This window comes from Grampus griseus, assembly GCF_964374135.1.
Source record: "Grampus griseus genome assembly, chromosome: 19".
In the NCBI taxonomy this organism is placed as follows: domain Eukaryota; kingdom Metazoa; phylum Chordata; class Mammalia; order Artiodactyla; family Delphinidae; genus Grampus; species Grampus griseus.
This window is the reverse complement of record NC_139013.1, coordinates 58,187,379-58,201,297: the sequence shown is the minus strand read 5'-3', so window position 1 is coordinate 58,201,297 and position 13,919 is coordinate 58,187,379. Positions and strand designations below refer to the sequence as shown.

At 62.5% G+C, this 13,919-nt stretch overlaps 1 protein-coding gene across 4 annotated transcripts in view; it reads left to right on the top strand.

Annotated features, from left to right (window-relative positions):
• The window catches only part of ANKRD11 (ankyrin repeat domain containing 11), a 171,114-nt gene extending 157,831 nt beyond the window's left edge, over positions 1-13,283 (top strand). For all 4 annotated transcript variants that reach the window (XM_082677109.1, XM_082677112.1, XM_082677110.1 and 1 more), the window contains 5 exons: positions 16-6,476; positions 8,651-8,749; positions 8,821-8,964; positions 10,286-10,378; positions 12,371-13,283. In XM_082677109.1, the coding sequence (XP_082533235.1) occupies positions 16-6,476; positions 8,651-8,749; positions 8,821-8,964; positions 10,286-10,378; positions 12,371-12,556 (6,983 nt within the window). In that variant the 3' untranslated portion in view covers positions 12,557-13,283. The remainder of the gene's footprint in view (positions 1-15; positions 6,477-8,650; positions 8,750-8,820; positions 8,965-10,285; positions 10,379-12,370) is intronic.
• Positions 13,284-13,919: the final 636 nt, after the last annotated feature.

Below are 13,919 nucleotides of genomic sequence, written 5' to 3'. Positions count from 1 at the left end.
CCCCTGTCCCCGCAGAGAGCTCCGAGGAGGAGGACGACGCCCCATCGTGCGCACCTTCCAGCTCAGTCGACGGCAATAACACGGACTCCGAGTTTGAGAAAGGTCTGAAGCGCAAGACTAAGAACCCGGAGCCCCAGAAAACGGCGACCCCCGCCAAGGACGAGTATGAGTTCGACGAGGACGACGAGCAGGACAGAATCCCTCCCGTGGACGACAAACACTTGCTGAAAAAGGACTACAGGAAGGAGACTAAGCCAAATAGTTCTATTTCTATACCCAAAATGGAAGTGAAAAGCTACGCTAAAAACAGCACGGTTGCACCAAAGAAGGCGTCTCACCGCATCTTGTCGGACACGTCAGACGAGGAGGCCGTCGGCGTCGCCGTGGGGACCGGGGGGAAGCTGAGACTCTCGGCTCCCACGATGCTGCCTGGCAGCAAGACACGGGAGCCTTCCAACTGCAAGCAGCAGCAGGAGAAAAATAAAGTGAAAAAGAAGCGAAAGAAAGAAATCAAGGGCAAAGAGGTGCGGTTTGGCAAGAGGAGCGACAAGTTCTGCTCCTCCGAGTCCGAGAGCGAGTCTTCGGAGAGCGGCGAGGACGCTGGGGGCTCGGCGGGGAGCCCCGGCTGCCTCAAGGAGTCCCCGCTGGTGCTGAAGGACCCTGCCCTGTTCAGCTCCCTGTCCGCCTCCTCCACCTCGTCCCACGGCAGCTCCGCCCCCCAGAAGCATAACCCCAGCCACGCGGACCCGCACGCCAAGCACTGGCGGACAGACAACTGGAAAACCATCTCCTCTCCAGCCTGGTCCGAGGTCAGCTCCTTATCAGACTCCACGAGGACGAGACTGAGCAGCGAGTCTGATGGCTCCTCCGAGGGCTCCAGCGTGGAGTCACTGAAGCCGGTCAGGAAGAGGCAGGAGCACAGGAAGAGGGCCGGCCTGCAGGGCGCGCTGCCCGATAGGAAGAACTCCTTCCATCCTGGCGGGGACGGCGCCATCCCCAAGCTGGACAAGGAGGGCAAAGTCGTCAAGAAACACAAGACGAAACATAAACACAAAAGCAAGGAGAAGGGGCTGTGCTCCGTCAGCCAGGAGCTGAAGCTGAAGAGCTTCACCTACGAGTACGAGGACTCCAAGCAGAGGGCAGACAAGGCGATCCTCCTGGACGACGTGCCGGCTGAGGGCAAGCTGAAAGGCCTGAGGCACGAGAGAGACCCCTGTAAGAAGGAGGAGAAGCTCAGCAAAATGAAGGCGGAGGAGAAGGAGTGGCTCTTCAAGGACGAGATGATCAAGGTCTCCAGAGAGGAGAAGTCGCTCAAGAGAATCAGGGAGCTGAACAAGGACGGGGGCAGGGCCTTCCGGGAGGAGAAGGACCGGTGCAGCAAAGCCGACAAGGAGAAGCTGCTGAAGGAAAAATCTCCAAAAGAGGAAAAGCTGAGGCTCTACAAGGAGGAAAGAAAGAAGAAGTCCAAAGACAGGCCCTCCAAGTTAGAGAAAAAGAATGACTTTAAAGAGGATAAAATTTCAAAAGAGAGGGAGAAGACCTTCAAAGAGGATAAAGATAAAGAAAAACTCAAAAAAGTGTATAGGGAGGAGTCTGCTTTTGATGAATATTGTAACAAAAGTCAGTTTCTGGAGAACGAAGACACCAAGTTTAGTCTTTCTGATGACCAGGATCGGTGGTTCTCTGACTTGTCAGATTCATCCTTCGATTTCAAAGGGGAAGACAGCTGGGACTCTGCAGTGACAGACTACAGGGACATGAAGAGCGAGTCTGTGGCCAGGCTGATCCTGGAGACGGTGAAAGAGGACAGTAGGGAGAAGAGGCGGGAGAACAAGGCCCGGGAGAAGCGCACGGACAGGGACATCTTCTCTCGGAAGAAGGACAGGGACTGCCTGGAACGGGGCTCGGAGCGGAGGAGAGAGCACGCTGCCGACAGGCACAGGGCCGTGGCCGGCTACCTCTGCGAGAAGGACAGGAGGCGGCGGGAGTGTGCGGAAGGCGGCCGGGACAGGAAGGAGCCCCCCGAGGCCGCCAAGGAGCGGAGAGATGGCCGTGCGAAGCCCGAGGAGGCGCACAGGGAGGACCTGAAGGAGTGCGGCTGCGAGGGAGTCTTCAAGGACAGGCCCGACTGCGACTTCGGGAAGAGCCTGGAGCCCTGGGAGAGGCACCACCCGGCGAGAGAGAAGGAGAGGAAGGAGAGGCTAAAGCTGGAGAAGCACAAAGAGAAGCCCAGTGACAAGGACAGAAACGAAAGACTGACGCTCGAGAAGTGCCAGAAGGACAAAGAGCTCGAGAAGTGCTTCAAAGAGAAAAAGGACGCCAAGGAGAAGCATGGCAAAGACAAAGACAGAAAAGCATCTCTCGACCAAGGTAAAGACAGACGGGAGAAGGCTTGCCCCGGAATGCTCTCCGAGGACTTCTCTGAAAAAAAAGATGAAAAGAAGGGTAAAGAGAAAAGCTGGTACATTGCAGACATATTCACTGATGAAAGCGAAGATGAAAAAGATGATTATGCGGCGAGCGGATTCAAAGTCGGGGAGGCCGGCGAGGGGCGGGGGGATGGCCCCCCCGAGAGGGAGGACGGGCGGGAGCCGCACCCCCCCGACAGGCACCGGAAGCACTCGGCCGACAGGCAGCATGCGGAGAAGCAGAAAGACAAAGAAATCAGAGAGAAGAAGAAGGAGAAGGGCGCCACCGACGGGGGGAAGGACAAGAAAGAAAAAACCTTGGAAAAGCACAAAGAGAAGAAGGACAGAGAGTCCACGGAAAAATACAAGGACAGGAAGGACCGAGCGTCGGTGGACTCCACTCAGGACAAGAGGAACAAGCAGAGGCTCCCCGAGAAGGGGGAGAAGAGGCCCCCTGCGGAGGACAAGGCCAAGAGCAGGCACCGGGAGAGGCCGGACCGGGAGCAGGGCCGCGAGAGAAAGGCGAGCAAGGGCACCGACGCGGAGAAGAGCCTGCTGGAGCGGCTGGAGGAGGCGGCGCTGCAGGACTTGCGCGAGGACTCCAACGACAAGGCCAGCGACGCGTCGTCGGACGGCTTCCCCGACCGCGGCCACGACCCGGGCCTCGGCGCCCTCCTGGAGGCGCCCTTCCCGGAGCCCCCGGAGGAGCGGGCGCGGGAGAGGGAGCGGCACCGGCACGCCTCATCCTCCTCCAAGAAGAGCCATGACCGAGAGCGGGTCAGGAAGGACAAGCCCGAGAAGAAGGAGAAGAGCGACGACTGCAAGGACACGGGCGGCCGGAAGGACAGCGGCCAGTACGAGAAGGAGGTCCTGGAGGCCGACGCTTACGGCCTCTCCTACGGCATCAAGGCCGACGCAGAGGACGAGTTAGAGAAAACCATCGAGTTGTTTTCTACCGAAAAGAAGGAGAAACATGATCCTGAAAGAGAACCTCCCAAGAAGGTAGAGAAGGAACTGAGGCCTTACGGCTCTAGCACCGTGAGCCTCCTGAAGGAGAAGAGGCGGCGGGAGAAGCACCGGGAGCGGTGGCGGGACGAGAAGGAGCGGCACCGGGACCGGCACGGGGACGGGCCCCCGCGGCACCACCGGGAGGAGCTTAAGCCCGCGGCCAGGGACAAGGACAACCCTCCCGGCTCCTTCCGAGACAAGCCCAAGGACGAGGGCGGGAAGCTTGGCGAGGCCAAGCTGAAGGAGAAGGTCAAGGAGAATCTGGAGAAGGACAAGGGCGACCCCGTAAAGCTGAGCAATGGGAACGACAAGCTCCTCCCGGTTAGAGACCCCGGTAAGAAAGACATCCGGCCGCGGGAGAAGCTCCTGGGCGACGGGGACCTGATGATGACGAGCTTCGAGCGGATGCTCTCCCAGAAGGACCTGGAGATCGAGGAGCGCCACAAACGGCACAAGGAGAGGATGAAGCAGATGGAGAAGCTGCGCCACCGGTCTGGTGACCCCAAGCTCAAGGACAAGGCCAGGCCCGCCGAGGACGGGCGGAAGAAGGGCCTGGACGGCCCGCCGAAGAAGCCGCTGGGGCTGGACCCTGCCCCGAAGGACAAGAAGCTCAAGGAGTCAGCCCCTGCCGCCCCTGCTGCCGAGAACAAGCCCCACCCGGGACCCGCGGTGGACCCCCGAGACTGGCTGGCAGGCCCCCACATGAAAGAGGTCTTGCCCGCTTCCCCCAGGCCGGACCACGGCCGGCCCACCGGGGTCCCCACCCCCGCCTCGGTGGTGTCCTGCCCCAGCTACGAGGAGGCCATGCACACGCCCCGGACCCCGTCCTGCAGCGCCGATGACTACCCCGACCTCATGTTCGACTGCACAGACCCCCAGCCCGTGTCCAGCACGTCCGCCAGCGCCTGCTCGCCCTCCTTCTTTGACAGGTTCTCCGTGGCCGCCAGCGGGACTTCAGAAACACCGGGCCAGACACCTACGAGGCCGCTGTGCGCGAACCTTTACCGCTCGGTGTCTGTGGACATCAGGAGGACCCCTGAGGAAGAGTTCGGACTTGGGGACAAGCTGTTCAGACAGCAGAGCGTCCCTGCGGCGCCCAGCTACAGCTCGCCGGGGCAGCACCCGGAGGACAAGGCCCCGGGGCCCCCAGCACCCACTGAGAAGTTCGCCTGCCTGTCTCCGGGGTATTACTCCCCGGACTATGGCATCCCCTCCCCCAAAGCGGACGCCTTGCACTGCCCGCCTGCGGCCGCAGCCAACATCACCCCCTCCCCAGAGGGCGCCTTCTCCGGCTTACCAACAAAGTCCCCCCCTTCACACAGAGACGAGCTCTTGGCCCCGTCCATGGAGGGGGCCCTTCCCCCTGACCTTGGCATTCCCCTGGATGCCACGGAGGACCAGCAGGCCACCGCGGCCATCATCCCCCCGGAGCCCAGCTTCCTGGAGCCCCTGGACGAGGGCCCTTTCAGCACCGTCATCACAGAGGAGCCGGTCGAGTGGGCACACCCCGCCACCGTGGAGCAGGGCCTCCCCTCTGGCCTCATCGGGGGCACCCCCGAAAACCCGGCCAGCTGGCCTGTGGGGTCGGACCTCCTGCTGAAGTCCCCACAGAGATTCCCGGAGTCCCCGAAACATTTCTGCCCTGCCGAGTCTCTCCACTCGGAGCCCCCTTACCCGGTGTCGCCCGTCTCATACCCTCTGTCGGTCCCCGAGCCGGGACTGGAAGTCAAGGACGAGGCCGGGGAAGCAGTCCCGGCCGCGGTCTCTGCTTCAGAAGAGCCAGCCGCGTTCGCCCCTCCCTCCAGGCTGGAGTCCTTCTTCAGTAACTGCAAGTCCCTTCCGGAAGCGCCCCCCGACGCACCCCCCGAGTCTGCGTGTGTGACGGCCGTGGCTCAGGTGGAGGCCCTGGGTCCCCTGGAGAATAACTTCCTGGAAAGTGGTCACAACCTGTCTGCCCTCGGCCAGGTGGAGCCGGTGCCCTGGCCCGGTGCCTTCCCCGCCACCGAGGATGACCTCGACCTGGGGCCTTTCTCGCTGCCGGAGCTTCCTCTCCAGACGAAGGATGTTTCCGATGCCGAAGCAGAGCCTGTGGAGGAGAGTCCTCTCGTTCCTCTGGACAACACCCCCGCGCTCCCGAGCGGCGGGGACGTCCCTGTGGGAGCTGCTGACGAACAGCGGGTGCTGCCTCCTGACCAGGTGGCCGCCCGGCTCACAGCCGAGCCTGCGCCCGAGCCCCCAGAGGAGCCGAAGCCAGTCGCGCTGCCCGAGGCCACAGTGGAGGCCGGGGCCGGGCCGGAGGGGAGGGCCCCCGAGGACTCCGACCCTGGCTCTGGGCCCACGCCAGCCCCCTCAGAGCAGCATCCACCGGGGAGTGGGGACGAGCAGGCCGAGGGCCCAGACCCCTTGGCCACGCCCCACAGTGCTCCCGACGCCCCCGGGGACGGCTCGGCCCAGGCCCGCGCAGCGGATGGGGCCGGCCCCCAGGACAGTGCCGGGCTCGAGGGGCCTCCGGACGGCGTCCAGGCTGAAGCCCCCGAACCGGAACCCAAACCGACAGCCGAAGCCCCAAAGGCGCCCAAGGTGGAGGAGATCCCCCAGCGCATGACCAGGACCCGGGCCCAGATGCTGGCCAACCAGCAGAAGCAGAGCTCGCCGCCCACCGAGAAGGAGGCTGCGGCCGCGCCCACCCCCAGGGCCAAGGGCCGCGGCTCTGAGGACGACGACCCCCAGGCCCAGCACCCGCGCAAGCGCCGCTTCCAGCGCTCCAGCCAGCAGCTGGCCCAGCAGATGCACACGTCCACGCGTCAGACGCGGGAGGTGATCCAGCAGACGCTGGCTGCCATCGTGGACGCCATCAAGCTGGACGACATCGAGCCTTACCACAGCGACAGGTCCAACCCGTACTTCGAGTACCTGCAGATCAGGAAGAAGATTGAGGAGAAGCGCAAGATCCTCTGCTACATCAGCCCGCAGGCGCCCCAGTGCTACGCCGAGTACGTCACCTACACCGGCTCCTACCTCTTGGACGGCAAGCCCCTCAGCAAGCTGCACATCCCCGTGGTGAGTGCCTGCCCGGGGGGGGGGGGCGCCCCCCAGGCCCAGGACCCGCTGCGCCGTCCTCCCCGTCATTCCCCGTCTGCCCCATGGCGGCTCCCACCCAGTCCGCGCGCTTGGACCTCGGCTGACCCAGGCTCCACCCACGTGGGGCGCGCCTGGCCCCCTCTCTGGTTCAGTGTCCCCTCCATCCCCTTAAATAGCCCGAGGGCTCCCCAGACTCCAACCCTGGCCCCCAGCGGCCCCACGGTGCCAACCCAAGGCCAGAGCCCAGACCTTTTCCCCTAGAGGCCTGAGGGCCCCTCTCCTGCCCCCTCAGAGCAGGTCCTTCCTTGGGTTTCTGGGCTTCCCCACCTGCCCAGTCAGGCCCACGCCCCGCCTCTCGGCCGTCTGTTCGCGTGCCCCGTCCCCTGGTGGTTCGCCCCACGTCTGTGCAGACGTGACCTGTCCGAGCCCCGCCGCACACACCCCACCCCGTCTTGACGCCCAGACGCGGGCCGTTGGCAGGTCCTGCCACATGAAGAAAGCCACGCGGGGAGCGCGCATCCTCCACGTGCTGCTGCCCCGCCCGCCCCCCCCCAGGCAGCAGGCATAGGCGTCGCGGCCAGTAAAGCTGATCTCAGCCACCTGTGCTCAGTGGTAGCCAGAGCCGCCCCGGCCCCCAGGCTTCGCGGTGCTGCCCAGGTGCTGCCCATCCACCCCTGTGTGGCGGACTTGCCTCATTTTTTGACCAGCCCACCCCACCGCCACGCCCGTGAGGAAAAAAGCCCAGCTTTCGGCTTGTTCTGTCTCTCGGGCCTGGGAGAAGCCCCCGTAACGGTCGTCGGTGCTGCACGGGATGCGTCCTGCGCTCAGACCTCGGCCTGCGCCGCCTGTTCCCAGGCAGGAAGTGGAGCCGAGAGGGGGAGCCCGAGGCACTGGATGCAGGGGAACCTGGCCTGGGATCCCCGGTCAGTGAGACTTTGCTGCTGTTTGGTTTCAGTAACTAAAATTTAGACAAACAGCACCGTGGCCACCTAGAACATTTGGAAACTAGAGAGAAAGCCGTGCTCCTGCCTCCCCCTGGACCCCCGCCACCCGAGTTCACCCCGCAGCAACCTGTGTGTCTCTTGGAGCTCAGCCCTTTCTAGCGGTGGGCTCCGGTTCACAGCCTGTCGCCCCGCAGCCAGACCCAGGCTGTTGGGGGTGAGGGCAGGCCAGGGCCTCATTCCCACACCCTCTGGAGCCGGGGAGGGTGAAATGGAGGTGACCTCACACCCACAACAGCCCCAAACAAGACCCCTATACAGAGACCACCGCAGGCGCCCAAGAGGCAAGGGGAGGCCGGCGCCCTGGGCCCCCGGGGCGTGATGGGCAGGACGTGCAGCCAGAGACCCGGCTGGGTGGCTTCATCTCGGGTTTTGAGAATTTTGGACCGAAAAGTTGCAAGAGAGCATGTACCTTGAGCTTGGGCCTCGAGTCCAGCCCCTCCGAGGGTCTTGTCTGTGGCGGCCACTGTACCGTGGGCATTATTCCTCCCCTCCAGCCCGAGGTCGTGGCCACATGAGCCACTGCACCCTACTTGGCCTCGGCCACCAGGGAGGGGCTCCTCGGCAGTCCCGTGCTTCCTGAACACGCTCTTGCTTCCTGGCCCCACGAGAGGCTCCAGCCCGTATCTGGTGCTGTTGTGACATGCTTCCTGTGTGTTTCGGAAGCACCGGCTTCTTCTCCTGGGAGAAGCGCCCTTCTGGGTTCAGGGGTGGCCTCCGGCACCTGGGGGTAGTGCCCCGGCGAGCCCTCTCCCTCACTGACGCCCTGGGAAGAGGGGCGGGCCCAGTTGTCCTGTTCGTGTGGCTTCTGGGCAGCTGTGTCCCAGTGGGTCTCAGGGTGCGTGAAGCCTGCGGTAAACAGAGGACACCCTGCCCCTCCTCCATCCCCTCTTGGCTGCGCAAGGGCCGAGGTGCAGATGCCCTCTGTTCTTAGCTTCCCTCGCCTCCCCCACCTCTGCCGCTCCCTCCCCGGCCGCCCTCCTCCCAGCCACACGCAGGGGACGGGTGCTCGCTCACCTACTCTTGGGGACAGGCATCCCCCAGCGCGTCCGCGTCTTCATGGGACCGTGGTCTCTGGGGTGACTCCTGCAAGTGGGGCGGCTGGGGTGATTCACGGCCCCCGCTGACCCCCGTCTCCCCCTGTGACCGCAGATCGCGCCCCCTCCCTCCCTGGCGGAGCCCCTGAAGGAGCTGTTCAAGCAGCAGGAGGCCGTGCGTGGGAAGCTGCGCCTGCAGCACAGCATCGAGCGGGTAAGCGGGCAGCCGCGGGCCCAGGGCGCCCGGCCCGGGTGGCTCTCAGCTCACCAGCCCCTCTCTTCCAGGAGAAGCTGATCGTCTCCTGCGAACAGGAGATCCTGCGGGTTCACTGCCGGGCGGCGAGGACCATCGCGAACCAGGCGGTGCCGTTCAGCGCCTGCACCATGCTGCTGGACTCGGAGGTGTACAACATGCCGCTCGAGAGCCAGGTGGGCGTCCGGGTGAGAGGGCTTGCGGGGGGCTGGAGCGGCGCTGGGGTCACGGGCCCCTGGAGACTCACGTGCGGTCTGCCCGCGCAGCGGCTGGAGCTGCTGCACCAGGGCTTCCTCACCGAAGGCCCCAGAGAGGCTGTCACGCTGGGGACCACAGGGCTGCTGCCCCCGACGGGCACGCGGGCCCAGGGCGCGCCCTGCAATTGGACACACGGTGTGCCTCGTCTGTCCACCAGAGTCCAGCCCGCCTCCTTCTGCCCCCAGGGCTGTGTTTGTCCCATGAGGTCACACCCTTCCCCAGCTGAGCGCCGTCCCTGTGGTACCTGTGCTCCTGAGGGCCCCACCCGTCGGCTGACACCCGGGAGATCTGAAATGTGCAGAAAGCAAGTCGATTCCCGTCCCCCCCCCCCCCCCCCCCCGGAGCCACCGTGGCTCTCAGCCAGAGCGCGCCATTCTGGGCCCGGCCTCGGTGCTGAGTTCCCCCCTGACGGAGGCCCCTAGTGACCCCAGGCCCACAGGTGGGCCACATGACCCCTGGGTGTCTGAGCAGCATTCCCAAGTTGGCCGCATGGTGACGTACGGTGGTTCAGTTAAACCTGATTTCCTGTTAGTGCGTTAGAGAGTCCTCACACGTAACCTTTAAGGATACCTTTAAGTTTCTACTTGAACGTACTACGCATATAGCAACGAATTTTCCCTGAAGTAAAAACATTTGTCCACAAAGTATTTTAGGGATTGGGTGGAAGCTTTGCTTTTTTTGATTTTTGCATCTGAAAGAAAAAAGAATCTGCTCACCTTCAAGGGATTGCTGCGTTTCCTCTGAATGTCACGGAGACAGACAGGACTCTCAGGCTGCAGCCTCCTCCCCTCAAGCCCCTTTGTAGTGGGGGCCTGGGCTTTCCCCAGGCAGGTGGTTGCGTGTGGCTGGGCGAGAGGGAGACTTTCCTGCCCCGAGACCCGGGAGGCCCTGCAAACCCAGCCGGCAAGAGCCTGTGGGGACCTACTGCTCCCGAGGCTGCCCTGCCTGTAAACCACAGTCCACCGTGGGCGGCCTGCAGCCACCCCAGGCCTCGCAGACGTTCTGTCAAAGGAAAAGTCACTGCCGCTTTTTACCCTCGCCGGCTCGCCCTGGGGCCTCCCCAGGAGACGGAGGGGAGCCTGAAGGCGCCGCCGGGGTCCCGAGTCACCACAGGGCAGCTCCCCCCACGGACGGCGTGGAGAGCTGGTGGGGGAGGGAGCCCTTGACTGGGGGACCCGGGGCTTGGCGTGCCAGGCCCACCCCTCCCGGACGCCCACACGTGCTTCACTCTCCCGCCAGGGTGATGAGAACAAGTCAGTGCGGGACCGGTTCAACGCCCGCCAGTTCATCTCCTGGCTGCAGGACGTGGACGACAAGTATGACCGCATGAAGGTGAGCCCCGGCCCCGGCGGCGGCGGCGGCGGGGCCAGGGCTCTTCTGGGCGGGGGCGGCAGGGCCGTGTTCGGAAGAGGCAGCTTCAGACTCGCTCTGAGCCCAGCTGGCAGTGAGGGAGCTGAGGCCTCCCCGCCCCCATGTTGCCTCTTAGAGTGTCTTCCCTCCTGTCCAGGTGTGCGGGGAGCAGCTCCTGTCACCAGCTGGCGGTCAGACCTCTGTGGGACCCCACCTTGAGCCCTCCTCAAAGGTCACAGCATCCACCCATCACCCCTGCCCCTGGCTGTGCTGACCAGTGCAGCGGGCAGAGGATGGGGGGGGAGATAGAGAGAGATTAGCAAGTAAGAAGCAAGTCCTTGTCTGCAGGTGCGAGGGTTGCACCCGGGGTCCCCCGTGAACACTGACCGGCAGTGACGTGCCCGTTACAGAATTAACACCTAGAAGCCGGCACCACCGGGAAGCCCCAGGAGGCAGGGCCTGCTGCGTGGAGCTGATGGAGGCGTGACCCAGGCTCCCACGCTGGGCTGCCAGCCTCACGCCTTGCCTCAGTGACCCTGCCTCCGGCACTGCGGCAGCGCACCCAGAGGGGCGGCCAGGAGGCCAGAGGCCAGAGCAGAGAGGAACCAGCCTACAGGGCGTTCAGGCCCAGCTGAGGCCGGGTCCAGGCCGTGTTTCTAACAAGCTGCAAAGGTGACCGTTCGGGGGTCCCACGGTCACTCCTCCCACCACCAGCCAGCCTGAAGGGAGCTGCACGGGAAACTTACAGGAGAGAAAAAATTTCTGACCGAAGTAAAGTTAGATTTGGTACATTACAAAGACAACGTTAAGTCTCATTTCCTTAATGTGCCAAGAACTTACAAACCAATAAGAAAAATAGATGGATAGAAAAAGGAATTGGTGAAGTACGGAGAGTGCAGGGGCACGAAACGGCCACCCGCGTGGCCACTGGTCTCAGAGCACAGGGTGGACGAGGTCCTATTCAGGAGACAGGCTGCCCACCCTCAGTTCCTGCAGCCCTGGGACAACTCTCCGGACATGCCGGTCATGTTTCAGGGGTTTAGCCCAACAAACAATTTCATTTTAGTAACTGAAAACTCAGGGGTACGTACAATTCTAGTCAAGAACGCTCTAAGTTAGATGAAAGCAGCTGGACTCCTGAGGGTGTCTGAGCTGCCACGCCTTTGTTCAAGCCTCCCTGAGGATGACAAGCGGCCCGGGCGTGCCGAGGAGGACGCGGCTGGCCGCTGGGGCCTGTGGGGCTTGTTTCCAGAACACTTTTTTTAACTGAACTATTTTAAGCAAATCAGAAATTGTGATACCTGGCCCTACATGCTTGTGTGCACGTCGAAGAAAATAAGATGATCTTCCTGCACACTGTCACGCCGTTAACTCTGTCCACATGAAGGCTGGTCTTTTCGCCCGCTGTGCTCTGTGTCACCTGCCTTGTACCCCAAACGCCGCCCCCCCCCCACGTGCTGTTGGTAACCCAGGTACCGTCATTATTTCAGTTTCAACATTCTCCCTTCTCAGCATGAAATACAGAGTATGCCTTTAGTAGTATAACTGTTTACCTTACTTAGTACCCGCTTAAGAGTAAACAAACACGTGAACATTAATTTTTAAAAACTAAGTGCATTTCTAAAAGGCATAATTTCCACTGTGAGTGCAAATGAAGCCAATGTCACCAACCATAAATAAGATAAATGGAAAATGAAAACAGAAGAGCAAAGCTATTATGAGTTCTGACTAGAGGCTGTGCTGAAACCCCCAGGGTGGGGGCACAGAGCAGGGATGATGGACAGACCCCCGTGTGGTCAGCAAGGCCACTCACCGCGCAGGACGAGACCCAGACGCAAGAGGTCGTCCTGAGGCCAGAGCGCGAAAGGGTCCCCCGCCCCGACCTCCCGGGAGGCGCTGCGGCAGGGGGAATGGGTGCGGGGGGCGGCCGGGGTCTTGCCTCCCCTCCCCTCACCTGCTGCGTTTCCCGCGTAGACGTGTCTCCTGATGCGGCAGCAGCACGAGGCCGCGGCCCTCAACGCTGTGCAGAGGATGGAGTGGCAGCTGAAGGTGCAGGAGCTGGACCCCGCCGGGCACAAGTCCCTGTGTGTGAACGAGGTGCCGTCCTTCTACGTGCCCATGGTCGACGTCAACGACGACTTCGTGCTCCTTCCGGCCTGACGCAGTGGGACAGCTGCCCGGGTCACAGGCGAGCCCCCCAGTCCGCCGCCGAGTCCGGGCGGTGGAAGGAGACCACGTCCCCGGTGGGGACATCCAGGGAGAAGCCCGCGCTGGGCCTCTGGCGCGCGGCTCTCTCACATCCGCCGCCGCGGGAGGACGCAGAGCCGGGGACGCGGGCACGGACACGGCAGCCTCAGGCTCTTTTCCGGCGGCTGCACAGGCATCTCAGGAGCTGCAGCAGGATGGAGAGCGTTTTTTTAAATTCCTTGTTTCATTTCTGATCGACTAAAGAGAATAAAAGTTAAGGCGTCCACCCCTCACCAACAGCGGCCTCCGGGTCAGAGGGTGGGGAGAGCTTCGGGCCGGCAGCCGTCCTGTCGCCACGAAGCTGCCGACGGTGCCAGCCCGAGATCTGGGCCGGGACGCTGGGCCGGGTGAGGGCCTGGCTGCGCCGCCCGCCCGCCTCACAGGGACACGCAGGCAGGACTCCGGGTTGTGTTTTTAATGGAGTCAAATCCACGTGGTTTGTATATTTTTTCCTTTAATCTTGGGCATTTTGTTTCTCTTTCTGAGAACATAACTTGAAACACTACAGAGCCAATAATCATATAAAAAGTGTACCCGTAAACGCTGTACAGTTTTATACACGTTCACAATGTACTTTTGCTGCCTTCTAGATAATTTATTTTGCAACACATTACTGCACAGTTGTAAATAACTTATGTACTGTAACATCACTTCAGTTATGTGTAAAGAAATAAATAAATTAATTAAATGCTCTTTGTACACGACAGCCCCCTCAGGAGGGTGGACGTGGCTGTGAGGGGAGGGTTCCCACCCTGGAAATCCCACTGTCTTCCACTTTTTTTCCTACCAAATGAGTAGCTTATAATTCTGAAACAAATATACTCACCCCCGGCTTTCCTGCCCTCCACGCAACGGACGACTGGGGCTGCTGGCCGGGACAGCACGGGTTACCCAGAGGCTCTTTCCCAGGGCCCATCAGAGCGGGCAGGAGACGGGCGGGGCATGTGCTGGGGCAGCAGGTCCCCTGGGTGGCACGGCTACGGAGGGACCACTGTCTCCCGACTCCCCGTGGGGCTGCCACGTGGGAGTCCCCACCCGGGATGTGTGTTCCGCCTGAAAACCGGCTCGCGGGGCAGGAGTCGGAGATCTGAGCCCAGCGTGACCTGGGGTCTGTGCTCCTCTCTGAGGGGGGTGCGCACAGGGCCAGGCCAGGGGCCCCTTCTGAGCAGAGGCAACCGTCCTGCCTGCTCCATCCACAATTCCCGTCCAACGGCTGGCTCGAGCTGGAGGGCAAGGGGTGGAGGCTGCAGGGCCAGGCAGGGGGTCAGGGGTGGCC